Here is a 19,266-nt window from a genome sequence, read left to right as displayed (position 1 = left end):
ATGAAAAATAGACATTCATTGAAGAAGATACAAGATAAAAAAAAAACACACATTGTACACAGGACAATGATGTCTCCGTCCCCTTTGAAATAGGCAGCTTAGAACTTCACAGTTCTCAGTATTACCATCAGCTGCCCTGTCATATTTTCCTGAATCTCATTGACAGCCTGAAATCTCTTTCCTTTTAAAGGTGATTTTAGTTTTGGGAAAAGCCAGGCATCACAGGGTGCCAAATCTGGGCTGTAGGGGGCCTGAGTCACCCAGGTGATTTGATGTTTTGCCAAAAACTCTGCACAAGACGATGCATGACTGGGCACATTGTTGTCACCAAGCTGTAAATCACCAGGCACCCATAACTGTGGCCTTCTGAATCATCCAAATAGTTTCTGTGGAAGAATGTTCAAGCTTAAAGCTCAATTTGATGTAGATTCGTTGCTCTACCTTCTCAGTCATTTTGACTGTGACAGCCACACAGTACACACACTTACTCAATGGCCTGTACCACCCCAAATAACTGGTATAGTGAAGTCATCATTATTCACACATGGACATTCCCATACTTTCTCCTTGGCTACAACAGTGTTGCATGAACCATTCTTATTATATTAACAATGGCTGAAGTTTTTCAGGACAGCCTTTGTATGTGTTATTTCTCCCCTACTTTAGTACCTGGAAGGTACTCTTTTATCATAGAAGGAGAGGAAGAGTGATAGAGATGCCCTCTCCTTGTCTTTTGGAGCTGTCAGGTGACACTTCATGTCCATTCTGGGTGTTGGTGGTTGTAATTCATGAGAGTGTGTTTCCCATGCTAGTTGGTGCTCAGTTCACTGATGTGGGCATAGTAGAAGTCCCCAGAAGACCTTTCCATGATTGAGTACCCTTCTATCTGACAACAGGAAGAGGATGAGGAAGAGAACCTATGGGTAGTGCCAGGTTTACTACCCTGGCTAAAGAGGTTCAGCAGAGTGGGGGGAAAGGCAAAACCAGGCTTGGTACACCACCACCAGCCTCAGGGACAGGGTGAATGTAAGAACTGTGGCCACAATAACAGCAGTAGGGAGAACTTGGTGAGGAGAGACTGCAAGGTGGCAGAGGGAAGAAAACTTTAAATGAGCAAAGGTTCTAAGAGCACAAAAGAGAGAAGGGAGGGAGGGACCTGTGGGGGCGGGGGAAGGGGTGGAGAGAGAAAGAGTAGGAAGAAGTGGGAGGAGAATGGATGACAGATATGGATTAAAAAGAGGGTGGAAGAGGAACAAATGACAGACTCAAGAACAAGGAACAGGGAGCAGTCAGAGGAGAGGTGGCCAGAGGACTAAGAAGCTTCTCTGGACTAAGAAATTCCAGAGAGGAGGAAAAGAAGGTAAGGGTGGACTTGAATTTTAAAAGATAAAACTACCAGTTGATGGGGAGGAACCAGGAGAGAGAGCCTTTAATTCCATGCTAGATAAAAATAAAGCTCTTTGTACCTGTGGGTTTATTCCCTATCCCTCAGTGTTCCCTTTGATGGTGAGGTTTGGATATATGAAAGAGGCTGTTTTACAAAGCTGAGATAAATCACTTACTTGGTATACAAGGAGCTGTAGAAAGGTGAATGGAGAGCCCTAGGAGTTAGTTCACTCCCTGCACAGTTGCAGTAGTCCAAGAGCATCTTGCAAGGGGTCCACCATCCACTTCTAAGCACATTTTAAAAAGATAAAATTGGCCTTTTAAAAAGCCGCCACTGCTTGACAATGCTTCCTCTAGGCTTGGAATCTTTTTTGAAATGCTTTTCAGAACATCTAGGAGAGTGTTTTGATTCTTTTCCTCCTAAGGCATGTTGGATGGTTTAAAAATATTCCCTGCTTAGTTTTCTGCAGAGTATCACGTCCCACTGGGCATTGTGAGCAATTTGGCCTGCCACTTGCTGTCAGGGGCAAGAGGCTAGTGAGACCCAGAGAAGAAGCCAGGAGAGATGCCCACCAAAGGTCACCTTTCCTCCTGGGTGCAGGTCAAGGTAGAAGACTGCTGGGCTAAAGGTTTCTGTCAGCTCCTTAACCTCTCTTCTAAGCATGTAGCAAAAGAACCTGGACTCAGTGGCTGGGAGACTGGGGCACTAAGTTGCTGGATAACCTTGAGCACTTCTGGATACTTCCCCTTCTGGGCCTCAGTGTCCTCTTCTATAGACATGAGGGGTTTGAAGTAGAAGGATCCCTCTGGTTCTATTCAGCAGTAACATAGTATAAGACTATGATTCCTTAGGCTCAAATACAACTCAGCTGAAAAAGGGAAGCTTGACACAAGGCTTTGTATCTTTACTGTGCCTTTGTTCAGTTTTTTTTTTCCCCTTTTTTTGTTTCCCCATATCTCATAATGGAGGGATTCCTTGTTCTTACTCCTCAGGATCTCACTTGACTGTTTCCTGAATAAGGTTCTGACACACCATGTCCAACTGGCCTGAGAGAAGGAAGGGCAATGCAAGGAGCACTAGACAGGAAGTTGGGAGAACTGAGAAACCCAGCAAAAGTAAATAGACAAGAGACTTTTGGGGTCAAAGCTGGGAACACAAGCTTGTATTTAGAGGCATCCCAGCCTGACTTTTATATCAGCAGACCAAGCAGTCTCCATCTCCTTCATCCCCTGCCCCCCCAGCCCAGACCCTGATTCACTGCTTTCCAGGGACAGATCTGAACTTTCCACCTTCCTTCCAGACCCCCCAGGGCAGCAGAACTGATTGGAGCCTGATCCCTGGCTGTCCTTCTAAGTCTTTTTTCTCACTTGGCAACTGCCAAGGAACAGTTGGTATGCATTGCAGTGAATACCCTGAGGTGTGTCCCCTGATTTCCAAACTGGCACACCCAGGGCATCACCTCATCCAGACACATGAAATTCAGAGAGCCATGGCAGTAACATAATTGTGTTGCCCTGCTTTGCAACTGCCTCAGAACCCCCAGAGATGTTCTTGCTGGGCTCCTGCAACCGATCATCCTTGTCTCCTAGCTGCCTCAATCCTGTTTCCTCTCCTAGTCCTGAGCCATTAGAACTAGAAGTTTCTTAGATTGCCTGTCAATCTGTTCTTTGACAGCTAAGGAAAACAAAGCCTGGAAAGGGGACGTGACTTGTTGGAGATGACCCAGGGAGTCAGGGCCAGTTCACTTGGGAGAACACACTGCTCTGTTCACTCCCACTAGGGCTCTTCTGACTTCTGTCCTTGGCTGTGGTTTCTGAGCCTCTGTCTCTTCCCAAGCCTCCCTGCTCCTTCCATTTAAGCATCTCTACAGTCCTGTTTTCTGGCAGGGATACCCACATGCCCACCTATTCTTTATCATCAGTGCTGACTACCTGTAGGGCTCACAGTGTGGAAAGTTCTGAGCTCTAGCAGCCAGCAGGCTGCCACAGTGCAGGCTGGCCTCTTGGATATAGGCTGACTCCATTTTGGGACGGAACCAATTCAAACAGGACAGGGAATCTGTCTGTGTGGGTCAATCAGGACAGGAACTAGATGACCTGCTGTCCTCAGGGCCAGTGAGACCCCAAGTCCAAGCTCTGCCCTCTTTCCCAGGGAAGACCTCACCCACCAGGAATTCCAGCAGCTCTCTGTGTGAACTGACCTCATTTTAGACTTAAGAATTGAGCTGACCAATAGGGAAAGACATTTATTTTTCTAGGAAAGCTTTGGGATTCTTAGAAAAGAAGCTGACTTCATTTCTATGGTCAGAAGCTGCTGGCTCCTGGCAAACGACAGCTTGATGCCATTTTGTGACTCAGTTGTTTCTGATGTATTAGCAAATGAAGGGCAAGAAAAATTCAGCCTTCAACAATCCACTCACTTTTACAAGAAAATGGTCCCAGAATCAGAGGTATTGAAATGATAGAGAGGGACTTGGAGTTTATATAATTCAGGGGTAAGGCAAAAGGGAGAGGCCTGGCATTTAGAGTAATATTTAGATTAGAATTTCAATTGAGTGACCTTGGCGACATATTTAATATCTTTGATCCTTTGTTTCTTCATCTTCCAAAGAGGTTAGAAAATGCCTTCCTTGTGAGGTTTTATGAGGATTAAATAAAATAATGTACTTAAAATGGCTATCACCTAATAAGTGCTTAATGAACAATAAACATTAGGGAGAACCCAAGTCTTTGGCCCAAGTGTCTTCGAATTGCATTTCATTCAGTGCAAAGGCCTGTCTACCATGGAGGCTTGCTATCAGATGTAATTCACAGGTACTGCTTAGTTTTTATGACCACAGATTTGTTTTTTGGTGGGGGGGCGGGGGATTACTGCTCCTTACTTTTAAACCAGGAGTCAGAAAATCTGAATTTGCCTCTTGGCTTTGCCAATGACTTGCTTTACTATGACAAGTGGGTGACTCACAAATTTCCCAGATATTCTCATTTAGAGCTAGAGGTGCCTTAGCAACCATCCAGTTCAGCCACTTGTTTTTACACATGAGTGAACTGAGGCTCAAGGAGGGGTAATGTCTTATCTAGGGTCACAAAGAAACTGGACCCTTATCTAGGGTCCAGCTGAAATTGGAAAGAACTTCTCTTATGAGGCTCTTGTTCAATGAGAGGACTTGTAAATTCTTCATCAACCCTGGCATCTTCATGAGTCAGAATTTCAGTACAAGTAAGATGTCTTTGGGGGGTCTGGATGTCCCTTTTCCTCACATCACAGAGTAGAAAAACCTCCTATCTCTTGTCCAAGTTGAAATGAGCCAGTTTCAGACCTACCATTGTGGATGTGCCTTCAGATTGGTGATGAGATTCAAAGAATTGCAGGAAACACGCACTTTATAATATGGAGTCCAGCTCCAGGACCAATAGCTTGAGTTAAAAAAAAGTTGGGGGGCAGACTGGACCAATTACAAAATTAAGAGAGGCCTGATCTGCACCTCTCTTCTTCTCTACCCCTGCCTCCAGGGATCTTCATGTCTAGTAGAATAACCAATTTACAGATTAAGTAATATCCTTCCCATTGCCCTTTTTCCCTTCTCTGATAGTCACCTTTCTCCACTTGGTATCACATGGGGGCCCTTGTTGTGTCACTCTAACCAGTCCACTGTACTATCAAATTCTACATCAAGTTGGCTAGTTGTATCATGTTTGAGAGAATTTTTTCTGAAATGTCAGAAAAGAAAAACAACAACAACAAAACCCCTAACATTATTGAGTAGCTACTATGTGCCTGTACTGGCAATTCCACATATCCACAGATTGTTAAATACCCATGAGTAAGCTTTTTTTTTTTTTCAGATGAGGAGGAAACTAAGAAGTTAAGTGACTTGCCTAAGGTCACACAACTAAAGAGCAATGGAGGCAGAGATAGAATCTCATTATTCCTTAGGAACCATGAGTCCCACTACCTAACTATTTGTTTCCTTTGTTCTTGTTACGATTTGACATCAGTGGAACAGTAGAGCCTGCTGTTTGGCCAGCTGAGAACCTGGCAGTAGACACTGCTGCAGCCAAGAACACTTAACGGCTAAAAAAGGAAATAACTTTCTATATGTGAATTCTGGCCAAATGGTGGCAGTTGTTGAAGTCTGGGAATCCTAACCAATGTAGGCCGTAGATGTGATGTAATCATTAATTCTAGGAATAGCATATGTAAGAGATAGCCAGAAGCTAAAGAAAACACATTGGCTCTCTTATAGAAAGTAGGAAAGGCCATATTTTAGGAGTTAAGGGACTGAGTTTTTGGTCACATGTCTGTCACCAGCTGTCAGTACTAGAGCCTCTTTGATTTTACTCACCTTTTATAAATGTGAGGCTTTGGAAGAGGGCATACCAGTTTCGATTACTTTAGACAGTATTTGCTAGTTGTGAGACTTTGCACAAGCTACTTAACCTCTGAGCCTCAGTTTTTTTCATCTTTAAAATGACATAATACTTCTTTCCTAGTAGAGTTAATGTAAGGGCTAGAAAGTATAGTTGTACTGTGCTTCACATGAGAAAAACACTTATCTTAGTGCTATCTATTGTTACTATTACTTAACTTTCTTCGACCCTTTTCTTCATCTTGTATAAAAATAAAAAATTGATATCTAGATTTTTCCACTCTACTGTACTATGAATCTATGACAAGATGGTGGGAATAGTAAGGAAAGGTAAGTATTTCAAAAATATAAATTTCATTAATAACTGCATAGCTACTAATCACCTCTCCCGAGACAATAAAAAAGTCTCTCAATATTTCATTGTAAGTGCAGATCTCCATTTGCCATTCTTCCTATCACTCCTTATAAGTATTTCTTCTTCCAACATTTTAAGAAAAAGAAAGTATTTACCCTAGCATAATTCTCTTTCTTCATTTTGCTTGCTATTTTCCACCTCCTTGGCTTTGAAACAACTGTCTGTTAGCAGGGTGTCTCTGAGTGGACCACTCTGTCCTTGACAGAATAAAATAAATTGAAAGAGGAGTTAATTATCTGTCATTGGCTAGAGTAGGAGGGACACTAAAGCGATACTTTGTCTTAGCCATCTGCCTCTCATGTTGTCTCATCTCTGTCTCCTTATACCTTCATAGTGATCAAGGTTCAGAGGGTGTCTGTCTCCAAGTGGACTTCAAATTCTGGGAAAGCTGCCCATACTGCCCAACTCAATAGCTGTAGCTATATCGTATACTTGGTCATTTCCCCTGAGGCTGAAGTAGCTACCCTAAATCTAAATCAGGAAAAGACTGAAAATTATAAATGTAAGAATTGCCCCAACCACTTACAAACCAACTCCCTATTCTAACCATGACCTCACAAACATCCCTGAGATAGTCATGTTAGGTACAAGTGTCTAGCCTTTGACTGGTAAAAATTTAGAAAAAAGGAACTTTAGGTGATTTAGGTAATCTAGCACAGTTGTTCAGGCAAGGGGATTGCTGCCAGACTAGACAAGAGCTGAGTTTGAAGCCAACTACCTGGCTTAATAGCAGTGTGATCCTGCCAAAGTCACCCTCTCTGAGCCCTCTAAAAAGGGAACATGGTTAGTCCCTACTTCCTCATGTTTTTGTGAGAATCAAATGAGGAAAAATATATATATATAAAGAAACTTATAAGTGCCTAGTATTTAAAAAGGTCTCAATAATTGTTAGCTTATATTATTACTATTATTACCTAGATTCAAATTCTCTTTTTGTGTAACTCTGGGTGTACTAGAAAATAGAGCTGAGAATCTCCAAGGATAATGAAGATTCCTGAGGTAGCTGAGGACCAAGACTACTTTCTCATGTGATTCTCCTTCCATACTCATTTTGGGGAGAAACTATTAAAGTGAGGGGAAATAAAAATGTACATCAATTATTAAAGTACAGAAGAGTTCTGAGATGATGGTTATATTTGGTACTTTATAAAACCACTTTGATGTCTGGCATAGCTTAGCAGCCCAATAAACACTTTCTGAACTGAACTGCACTGACATGGTGCTGTGTCTAAGACATCATTTAAGTGAGGTTCTTTGGATCTTTTTACAAAAGAATTCTTGTAATTAGGAATCAAGTTAACCCTGACCTGTGACACATTCTACTATACAGTGAGCAGAATTACAGGGTGGGACCAGGAGACTGTTGTTCTGACTATGAATAACAACCTTTATTGAGAACCAGAGATCTGTTACTGTCCAGAACATGTGTCATTGTCCAGAATTAGATACAGACTCTGTGGTCTTAAAATCTAATTTTGACAAACTTTGGTGGTGAGCTCCCCAGTGATCTGGGGGAGGAGTCAGAAAAGAAGTAGTCTATACTGTTGGAGTCTCTGCTCTAGTCACAACCAGTCCTGCTGAGGGCTTCCTCGCTGGCAGTAGCTTCTGCCTCCTTGATATTCTGGCCATCACAGTCATTTTGCAGGTGCCCCTAAGCCATCTTCCCAGGGAGACCCTACTGTTGTCATTAGGTGTTTTGAGTGACCCTAATGCTGTAATTCATCCATTGTTCTGGGAGGGGGGGTTGTTTGTTTTTGTTTTATTTTAGACCGAGGGAAAGGGAGGGAGAAAAAGTGAGAGAAACATCAATGTGTGGTTGCTTCTTTCACACCCCTACTGGGGACTTGACCTGGCCCACAACTCAGGCATGTGCCCTGATTGGGAATCAAACTGGTGACTGTTTGGTTTGCAGGCCAGCACTCAATCCACTCAGCCACATCAGCCAGGGCCATTGTTCTATTTTTTAAAAAAGTACATGAATCAATTACCATTTTTAAGCCATAATGCTAAGCACTAGGGCAATGAAAAGGGAGGGGGATTTCAGGGAGAAGAGGCAATGAAAAACAAATGGGGGCTTGTCTTCAGGAACTCAGGGTTGAGTTGGAGAGATTATACATAGCTGGTAGAGTGAATAACTCACTCTGTAATACTGATCTGAATTATTTTTTTCTTTGATCCCCTTAGCACTCCACCCAGTGCTGGTCACATCAAGGAAGTGTGATAAATATTTGCTTGATTACATAAAAACAGATCCCCCAAGCCTTATCACTAAATGGCAGAGTCCTTTCTCAAATCACTCATTGCCCCAGGGTAAGCAGGAGTTTTGAAGTTCCAAAGCAAGAGAGAAGAATTGATGGGCTCTTTCCTTAGAGGGATGATGAAGGGAAACTTTCTGGTGTGCATCGACTTGATCAGAAACTCTGGAGTAAAGTCCTGTATATGTAGCCATTAGTCCTTGTTTCTTTGCTGTATATGTCAATCATCACCCCACAAAGTTATTATAAGGATTCACCATTCAACAATAAAAACTGAGTGCCTATATGTTCTGAAGATGTTCAGTTTTTAACAAGAACAAATATAGTCTCACCATCTTGGAGTCCACAAAACAACGTCAAAGAAGTACATTTTGAACTGGGTTAGGTTTTATTTATTTTTTTATTGCTGCACATAAGAAGAAAGATTTGAGCCTCTCTAGGATCACTTTACAAACTTACCATTAGACCAAACATTTTTTTCAATCATTAAAAAATCAATTATTTTATACCTAATGATAAAATCTAATGCAATACATATGCAAAGTAGAACAGAGCTTTGGACCTTGGGAAGTCTATTATGCAATTGAGGGGACAAGCCTTTAAATCTTTGAGAGCAGAAATCATCCCTGGTTTTATTAATGCAATAGCTATCATTGAGTGCCTAGTAGTGTCAGGCTGGGTACTTCTTAGGTATTATTTTCAGTTTCCAGAGCAGTGAAAGGCACATAGTAAAGATTCAAAAAAGTACTTGCAGAACTTTTGGAGAACAAGTGTAAGGTAGCATATAACTAAGCATGAAAATGTATCCTTATTCAGAGTTTAGGAGACATCAAAGAGGGCTGAGGTCAATTTGAGAAGACTTCTCCATTGTCTACTTAGATTTGTGGAATCCTAGGAAGAGGTCCTGGCTAAACTGATGTTAATCTGGATTGCTCTAAATTGATTTTCTTTGGAAACATGGGTTGCATAAGAGGCAACAGTGCAAATCTAAAGAGGAGCCCCGGATTAGGATGTAGATACCAGAATTTTATTGCTAGCCAAAGAATACATGAAGTAAGGTTACAAAAATGATTCATGCTCACTATACACAAAACTCTTCCTTTGGCCTTTTCCCTCTTATCCAAGTACCATATCCTGTTACCAATAAGTTCTCTGGTGATTCCAAAATTTTTGCTTTGTCCCAGGATATGACAGGTTGAAAGAGGATGTTGAAGGTTTTGGATTGAAAAAACTTCAGAATTGGGATGCTCTTGTCCAGTTTCTAGGAATCATCTCTTTTTGCCTTGGGGATTTCTGAACTTGTATCAGTTACAAAGGGCTGCACAATTAAATTATCCAGAGCTCACTGGAGGGCCCTTACCTAAAGCAGCCCTCTTGACCTCCTAAACTAGAGTTAGCCTTCTGCCATATAGTCCTGTACTGCCTTGCATTTCCTGATACTAACACATCATGTTTTGTTGCAATTATGTGTTTAATCTACCCTTAATTAAGGGAAATAAAAGCAGTTAAGCTCAGAAAAGGGAAGGAGTCCTTGTTTGTCTTTTTAACTGCTTCATCTTCAGTGCCTTGCATGATGGTAATCACACAATTGAACTTACTAAATAAATGAATGAAAGGGAAGAATGACATTGAGATGATTGAGGTAGAGGGAACACAAAAATCCAAGGTAAAAAAGTAAGAAATTGTGGACCATGTGCAGTATGTGTAGCTTTAAGTAGTGAGTATGTAAGAGCAACAGTGGAAAAAGAGGGTGAGGCTATGCTGTGGAAGGTCTCAAATGCAAGTTAAAAAGTTTGAATTTTATAAGCTGTGGGAATCCAGTGAAGTCTGAAGATAATGCAGTGAGATATATTACCATTATATTTAATAGAAGCCATTCATAGCATTGGTAGCTTCCTTTGTACCTCCAAACACACTTCCTGCCAGGAAATGGATAACAATCTATAAGGCATTTAAATGCTATACACCCAGTAAACTCAATGAGTATCTAATCTACAAGTTTCTTTGACTAAAGTTATGGGGTGGCCCAAAAGGACTCACTGGGAAACTGACTTTAGGCCGGGGCCTTTCATATTATAAAATGAGCAGCTGGTATATGCTAGCTATTTCAAGTTTCTCTGACTTTGCCTGAGTCATTCAGGAAATCACAAATGAGAGGTGTTTCACCCTATTTGCTGCCATCAAGGCCTGATGGGTCCGCCCCACTTCACCTCTCCTGGGCTAGTTTCTCTGTTCCATCCTGAGGATGCATCCTTCCCAATACTGTATTGCTAATATTCCATGATGTTTCTTTCTATATATGTACGTTACTTCTTTCAGGTGGGGTTCTTTGGACCACACGTGAGTCAGCAGTGAAGCCTCTTGACATATCAAACCAAAGCATCACATTCTTTGCCTAGGTCTATTTTTATACTTCCTTGGGGACTTGCAAGGAATAAGTGACAGTAAGAAGATTTAAAGAAAAGTCTTCAGGGATTAGGGGGAGTTTATAAAAGTTGCCCCAAATTCTGGAAGAATATGGTATTTGTTTCTCTCCTTCTTTCATTCACTTTTTGTTTGCATTTGTTTTTTTTCTTCTTTCTCCCCTTCTTCTTTTCCATATTTATTTCTTCTTCTTTGTAATATACTTCTGTTGTTCTTTCTTTCTTTCTTTCTTTCTTTCTTTCTTTCTTTCTTTCTTTCTTTCTTTCTCCAATTCTTGTTCTTCCCCACCACTGTCTTTGCTAGTAACAGCTGCCTTTCATTCAGTTTTTATGTGCTGAGCACTGGACTAAGTGCTTTTTATCCATCATCTCACAATACTCTATGAGCTAAATAATACTATCCCCATTTTGCAGGTGAGGAAATTGAGACAGAGATCCAGTAACTTCTCCATGCTCAGTAGATAACAGGGTTTTGAACTCCACTTTGCTAACCCCAAGCCATCTTCTTTTAACAGTTTGTATGGTCTCTTTTTATGCATTTTCCAACTCACCCTTGTTTTTCACCTCTTTTTGTTCCTTCTCTCTCTTTATCCTACCTACTTCTCTTTTTCCCTTTTTTCTATGACATTCACCATATCCTGGTCCCCACATTTGTGTGGCTGATGCTGAAAGTGCTGAACACCGCACATGCCCACAAGAGATGATAGACCATTTAAACTCTTATCAGGCATTTTCCTTTTGAGCAAATGCTTTACATTTTTCTACATTGTTTGATCAAAACCATAGGAAAGGCCTTAAGACCAGGTTGGATCTTTGATATGGAGGGAAAGAGATAAGGTCCTTCCACTCACTCATAAATTCCCTCATTTCCAAAGACTCTGTGTACTCTCATGGTTGGGGAACATAAAGGGGTGAAGGGGGATGTGGTAGAACATAGTCCAGGAGGCTGGTCTCTATGAAGGTATCAACTCAGGAGCCAAAGAAGCCCAGACCATAAAGTGTGGTACTCCCGCCCTCTCCTTTCTTATATGTATAAAAAGTGTTCAGATAGGAACCAGGGGGTATACTGGCAGCAAAAATGTGAAGGACAAAGTTTGAACTTGACAGTCTCTAAGGTTCCATCAGAATCTGAGGTTTTATGATTCTAGAAGGGAGTGTTTGTCTTCAGTTCCTTTCTAATTTTTTTAGTTATTCTGTTGATTAGAATTGGTTAGAGGCTTAATCCATGAGGGCATTTATTGCTCATTAAGTAAGAATTTTGGAGATAAGATATTCAAAAGTTTCAGAGGCCTCAGGGAACTAGTTGGCATTTCCAAGATTCTCTGGGAAACAAGACATCTTGGCTCACATAACCCTGTCCACAGGCAGGAAGAAGTGGGAGTGGGGATGACTTCAACTGAGGCTACCTCTGTGTACTAAGGTATGGAAAAGCATTTCCTAGAGCACTCCTTCCACATCAGACTTCCCCTATTCCTCACTGACCTGAATTAACTAATGTGATGACTGAAAAAGAGGTATCTGACCTTTCACCCTGCTAAGGGGATCTAGACCAGTTTACTACCAGGTAGAAAACACCAGTGCCTGATATCCCCTACTTAATTCACTCAACTAAGATTTACTAAGCACCTACTCTAGGCCAGGCTCTCGGCCAGGATGTGAGGAAAAGACAGTCCCTGTTCTCCATGACCCCTTACTGGAAGAACACAGAGAGTCAAAGGATTACAAAACAAGATGGCAAGTGCGAGGAAAGGAGTGAGTATGCCGAGGGCTGCCACGGAAGCTGAAGAGGCTCAGCTTGGGAGAGCAGAGAGGACTGGAAGAAGACATGACTGGGTTAATTTTGAAGTTAAATACATTTCAGCTAGGGGGTAAGGGGCCTATAGGAGGTGGTAGAGAGGAGGACATTCGAGCATCTTCCAGACTTGGCATGGTTAGATAAAGGAAAGTAAAGATATCAGGCAGAAAATGAGGCTGAAGAAGCAGGCAAGGGCCTTATGAGGGAAGGTTTTGTATAGGACATAAATGGTTGGGGCAGTTATTCTGGATGTGAGGGTGAACAGATCTGTGCAGGGTATCTCTTTTTGTATGCAGAAGGACAAACCAAGTTGTACAGCTACCATGGCACTGAGGTGCAGGAGACTCACATTGCCAGCTGCTCACCAGCTGGAGGAACCTGAGTACTCATCTGTGATACCTTTAGCTAGTGTGATGAAGACATTTTGTTTGCTACCTCCCAATACAGCTGGTACATACTGGATGCTTCTGAGAATTAGGGAATGCTTCTTGAGGGGCCAAATTTGTCACTCTTTCCTCCTCCAGCTAGTTCTGCCCTCTAGAGCCATAACATTTTTGTTTTCCACTAACAGCCATTCCAAACCATGGGATATTTGTGGTATGATTTTCAATACATCACATACTCTTTCATTTAAACCTCAAAATTCTCTGATGCAGCTATTTCCATCCTCATTCTACAGACAAGGAAACAGACAGTGAGATTGTGCCCAGAGTCACATTTGCAGATTTGCAGACTCCAATGCTGTGTTCTTTCTACAGCTTCAGAGTCTCTCCAGTTGTGGTGCTTGGCCAGCCTGTGTCAGAATCACCTGGGTTGTTTTTTTCAAATCTAGATTCCCAAGAGAAGGGCACTCCAGACTGACTGAAGTAGAATCTTTGGGATTAAGAGCATAGAATCCACATGGTAGCACACATCTCAGTTCACTTCTAGATCCATTAAAGTGTGAGAAACATGATCTAATCTTGCTAATATAACCACTTTCAATCTTCTTTGTATTTTTGCTGAGAGGTGGAGAGAGGATAAGAAAGCATTTTAGGTGAATTTTATAAAAATTTTTAAAGTATATTTTATTGATTATAATATTACAGTGGTCCCAACTTTTTTCTACCCTTCATACTTCTCCAACCTGTACCCACCCTGCATTCCCCCCACCTTAGCTCATGTCCATGAATAGTATATATAAGGTCTTGGCTTCTCCATTTCCTACATTATTCTCAACCTCACCCTGAGTATTTTGTGCCTACAAATTATACTCATTATTCCTTGTACCTTTTCCCCCCATTCTCCCCCCCCTGCCCTTCCCCATTGATAACCCTCCATGTGATCTACATTTCTGTGACTCTGTTCCTGTTCTAGTTGTTTGTTTAGTTTTGGTTTTTTTTTAAAGATTCAGTTGATAGTGAATTTGTTATCATTTTACTGTTCACAGTTTTTCATCTTTCATCTTCTAATTCTTAGATAAGTTCCTTTAACATTTCATATAATAAGGACTTGGTGATGATTAACTTCTTTAACTTGACCTTATCTGGGAAGCACTTTATCTACTCTTCCAGTCTAAATGATACCTTTGCTGGACAGAGTAATCTTGGATGTACATCTTCGCCTTTCAGGACTTTGAATACTTCTTTCCACTTCCTTTTTGCCTGTAAGGTTTGTTTTGAGAAATCACCGATATCTCATGGGAACTCCTTTGTAGGTAACTGTCTCCTTTTCTCTTGCTGCTTTTAAGCTTCTCTCCTTATCTTTAATCTTGGGTAACTTAATTATGATATGTCTTGGTATGTTTCTTCTTGGATTCAATTTCTTTGGGATTCTCTGAGCTTCCTGGACTTCCCGGAAGTCTATTTTGTTCACCAGATTGGGAAATTTTCCTTCATTATTTGTTCAAATATGTTTTCAATGTCTTGCTCTTTCTCTTCTGGCATCTATATGATTCAGATGTTGGAACAATTAAAGTTGTTCCAGATGTTCCTAAGCCTCTGCTCATTTTTTTGAATTCTTGTTTCTTCATTCCATTCTGGTTGAATGTTTATTTCTTCCTGCTGCTCCAAGTCATTGATTTGAGTTCTGGTTTCCTTCCCTTCACTGTTTGTTCCCTATATATTTTCCTTTTTTACACTTTGTTTAGCTTTCATTTCTTCCTCCATTTTGTGACTGAACTCAATCATTTCTGTGAGCAATGTGAGTACAAGTGTTTTGAACTCTGCGTCTGATAGGCTGTCTATTTCCTCATTGGTTAGTTCTTTCTCTAGAGCTTTGGTGTGTTCTTTCATTTGGGCCATATTTCTTTGTCCCAGGAGTGCACCTGTTATATTATAAGGGGTGGAGCCTTAGGTATTTGCCAGGGTAGGGCAACGTTCTTTCCTGGGTTGGGCACTATCTGTGGGGGAGAGATCAGACTGGGAGTTTCTCCCACTGCTGCAACCCCCACAGATTTTTACAGCCAGAGGTTTTGAGCCTTTAGTTTTCTTTGCTCAAATCCTGTGTTTCATGGTCTGTTTTGCTCCACAGTTGTTCCTCCTGAGTTATCTGCAGACAAATGTGAGACTGCCAGCCAGCCAGTCCCTGCCTCACCTGCACCATCTGCCACCTTGCCAGCATCCTAGCTACCTCAGCTTCCCATCTCTGCCCCTCCTACCAGTCTGGATGAATGTTTCTTTAATTCCTTGGTTGTCAGACTTCCATGCTGTTTGATTTTCTGGAATTTTTGTTGGTTTTTGTTTTTAAATTGGTTGTTATCCTTGTTTTGGTTGTGCAAGGAAGTGAAGCATTTCTATCTATGCCTCCATCTTGGCCTGCTTTTTAGGTAAATTTGACTTAGTTGCATTTTCTTAACATATTGGTATGAATCAGTGGAATCTCAGAGCAGGACTGGATCTTCCAGACTTTTGCAGAAGTATCTTTCTTTTTCTAACTTCCCTATTTGTAGGAGTCTTGGTGCTGAGCCAAGATGGGGGACTGGAGTTTCCTGGGAGAGTTCCTGGAAGACGTACACAAGCACTCCACAGTGATTGGCAAAGTCTGGCTGACTGTACTCTTTATCTTCCGCATGCTGGTGCTGGGTGCAGCTGCAGAATCTTCCTGGGGGGATGAGCAAGCTGACTTCCAGTGTGACACGATTCAGCCGGGTTGTGAGAATGTCTGCTATGACCAAGCCTTCCCCATCTCCCACATTCGCTATTGGGTGCTGCAGATCATCTTCGTCTCCACACCGTCGCTGGTGTACATGGGCCATGCCATGCACCATGTACGGATGGAGGAGAAACGGAGGTTACGGGAGGCTAAGACGGCCAAAGAGGTACAGAGCCCTTGCTCTTATGGGTACCGAGTAGCAGAAAAGACAGAGCTGTCCTGCTGGGAGGAAGTGAATGGCAAGATTATCCTCCAGGGCACTCTGCTCAACACATATGTCTGCAGCATCCTGATCCGTACCACAATGGAGGTAGCCTTCATTGTGGGCCAGTACCTCCTCTACGGGATCTTCCTGGACACCCTGCACGTCTGCCACAGGATTCCGTGCCCCCACCCTGTCAACTGTTATGTATCCCGGCCCACTGAGAAGAATGTCTTCATTGTCTTTATGCTGGCTGTAGCCGTACTGTCCCTCTTCCTCAGTTTGGCTGAACTCTACCACCTGGGATGGAAGAAGATCAGACAGCAATTTCCCAAGTCACGGCAGGGCATGGCTAAGTGCCAGCTTCCTGGTCCTTCTACTGACATTGTTAAGAGCTGTACACCACCCTCTCACTTCAGTCAATGCCTGGATAATGGTCCTGGGGAGAAATTCTTCAATCCTTTCAATAACAAGATGGCCTCCCAGCAAAACACAGACAACCTGGCCACTGAGCAGGTGCGAGGGCAGGAGAAGATTCCTGGGGAAGGTTTCTTTCACATCCAGTATTCCCAGAAGCCTGAGGTACCCAGTGGAATCTCCCCAGGTCACCACCTCCCCAAAGGCTACCAGAGAGACAAGCGCCGACTCAGCAAGGCCAGCAGTAAGACCAGCAGCAAGGCCAGGTCTGATGACCTATCAGTGTGATCCTGGCCTTCAGTGTGAGGGAACCAGGAGCAGTTGGGAACAAAGAAAGGTCAGAAAGGGAAGCTGTGTCCCTTCTGACCCCACCTCTTCCATTCTCATCACTGCTCTGCTCATTTTGGCATTGTTCATTTATTACACAAAGGTATAAGTAGGGCACTGTGAGTCAAAGACGTGACTACCCACCCAGGCTTCGGTTTTTTCCCCATCCTCTACCCAGTATACTTAGTGAAGACTTTCAGATTACTCATTGAGCAGGGTGGAGTAAGGGATGGGAACCATGGAAATACCTGGCTTGCGAAGGATAAGATAATTCTCCATATACCACATAACATATGGGTTCTCTGAGTCCCTATTGCTTCCTTGACCTGATTACCCTTCTTCATGCAAGGAAGACCCCAAGGTTCCTAGCTAATAAACAGCATCAATCAAGGAACTGGCATGAGATGTACTCTTGAATCTGTTGTCTCCATGGGCCAAACACTGAAAGGGTGGTGAGATTGACTTGGGCTGCCCTTGGCTGCCTCTCCCTCTACCCAGTCTTGCTTAAAAAGACGTCTTTGGAACTTGACCAGCAGCCTCAACTTTACAAGTGCCTTGGTATGTATATCTGGCAAATGTTCCACCTTGGTGATGCTGCAACATTTCCTTCTGCCATGTCCAGGGGAGTACAAGCTCCCCTAGGCAGCCACTGTACACAGACTCCACTGAAGTTCCTGCCACAACCTGTCAACCTATAGCTTTTTATAGTTCAACCTGATGATAGAAACCATCCCTTCCCTTCCTCTCTTGATTATTTACCCAGTACTCCCCCAAAGACCTTATTGACCAGGATACCCAAGAAGCTGTCATCTTCTCTCAGATCCTGACCAGATCACCAGACAGAGAGGCCAGTGGAATTTCCCCAGGTCTTATTGAAACAAGGAGAACATTGTGTTTCTCAAAACCCCTTGGGGAAAATATTTGTGCTGTGAAGATAAGAATTAAAGGGAGAGACAATGCTGGAAAATGATTTTTACTTCTTATTTATTTCCCTTGCTGACTACCAACTTAGAAAACCAAGATGTATAATAACAGCTATGGAGGCCCCCAGATCTCTCTCTCCCTGGAAGATTTAGTAGAGGCACAGAGTACTGGGAAATCTCTAGGTCTCTCAGCAGCATTCTTATTTAAGAGCACAGAGATTCCTGTGTCTCCCTGGTGCTCCTAATGAAACTGCCAGGTGGAGACTTCAGAAAAGCCCTGCTTCTCCCAGGGACTGACCTTGTTCCTCTAGTAAACTCATCTATAATGGGTTGCAATTTGGGGTGAAAGTAAAGGGTGCTCATAATTGAATACTGAGATATATAGGGAAATAATTACTTTTTAAAATTTGTGTGTGTGCCCACTGATAGGGTGGGTGAAGGGGAAAGGAGGTCTGAAATAAGGAAAGGACACCTTAGGGAAACTTGTGTCTTTCTGCCCTCCCCTCCAGATGCCTTGCAGAGGGAATGAGCCTCACTGTTTTGTGTCATCAACTTAAATGAATAGGCATAAGAGGTTGGGACAGAGGAAGGTGAAGGCTCAGAAGGAGGCTGAGCCTCTAGCCCACCTGTCCATCTCCTGATCCTTCTGCTAATATTTGGATGGTACAGATGGGAAGAGAGAAGGATGAGTGTAGAGAGGTGGAAGGAACTGACTGGGATGTCATCTAGGGAAGAGTGATGGGTCATCTCAGATTCCTAGAGGGGACACCCTTTTATCTATTGTCTGTCACCGGCATTAAGACTCTCCAAAACAAAACAAAAAAGGCTGTCTTCAATCTCTGAAATTTGTTTTGTAAACTGAGTGTTCTTGAATGAGAAGTGCTATGAGATCAGTTTTTGATGATGAGATTTTCGGAAAGAAAAAAAAATTATGTATATTTTTTTCTTAATAAAGTCTGGCCCTACCTTTATCTCTCCTTGTGTGTCTCCCATACTGTGACTACAAGAGAAGAATGGAAGACTTGGTTGGGGAGGGAAACACTGGACCTTCTCATTAGTCAGTCAATAAGACAAAGAACTTTAGAATCGGACATGCAAGTGTTAAACTTCAAGATGCTGATTTACAGCTGGATTCCAGCAAGTTATTTAATCTCTGAACCTTGATTTTTCCCATCTGAAAACTAAACCTAGTAATATTACCTCATAAGGTTGTTAAATGAAAGATATAAAGAATTCATCAGAGTGCCTGGGGAATAAATTTGTCATTAAATGGTAATTGTTGTTGCTATTATTATTTTTAATATTTTTATTATTACATTGAATATATAGTATTTTAAATCTGATATGTTCAGGGATGATTCTAGAACTTTTCTTTGTGGAGCTCACAATCTATCTAAGGTGATCAAATTAACTCACATAGAGAAAACAGTTAAAATAGAATTAAATGGCAATTCATTTATGATGTTATTGATTCTAAGAACCATATGACTCCATAAATGATACATAAGAAAAAAGTACATAGAAGAAAAAAGACCTCACCTGGGCCTTAAAGAGTAGCTAAGGCTTTAGAGACCTCAAGGATGACTCTGTGAATAGGTCTTTGCACTTCCATTTTACAGAT

At 42.0% G+C, this 19,266-nt stretch overlaps 1 protein-coding gene across 1 annotated transcript; it reads left to right on the top strand.

Annotated features, from left to right (window-relative positions):
- Window positions 1-1,248: 1,248 nt before the first annotated feature.
- On the top strand, window positions 1,249-18,875 carry GJA5 (gap junction protein alpha 5). The gene is made up of 2 exons (XM_037039068.1): window positions 1,249-1,360; window positions 15,574-18,875. Exon 2 carries the CDS (start codon window positions 15,595-15,597, stop codon window positions 16,681-16,683), a length of 1,089 nt encoding a protein of 362 aa, XP_036894963.1. The 5' UTR covers window positions 1,249-1,360; window positions 15,574-15,594; the 3' UTR covers window positions 16,684-18,875.
- Window positions 18,876-19,266: the final 391 nt, after the last annotated feature.

Source organism: Sturnira hondurensis, unplaced genomic scaffold, assembly GCF_014824575.4.
Source record: "Sturnira hondurensis isolate 20B ecotype Veracruz unplaced genomic scaffold, ASM1482457v3 Scaffold0024990, whole genome shotgun sequence".
Classification (NCBI taxonomy): domain Eukaryota; kingdom Metazoa; phylum Chordata; class Mammalia; order Chiroptera; family Phyllostomidae; genus Sturnira; species Sturnira hondurensis.
This window is presented reverse-complemented; position numbering and strand designations above follow the sequence as displayed.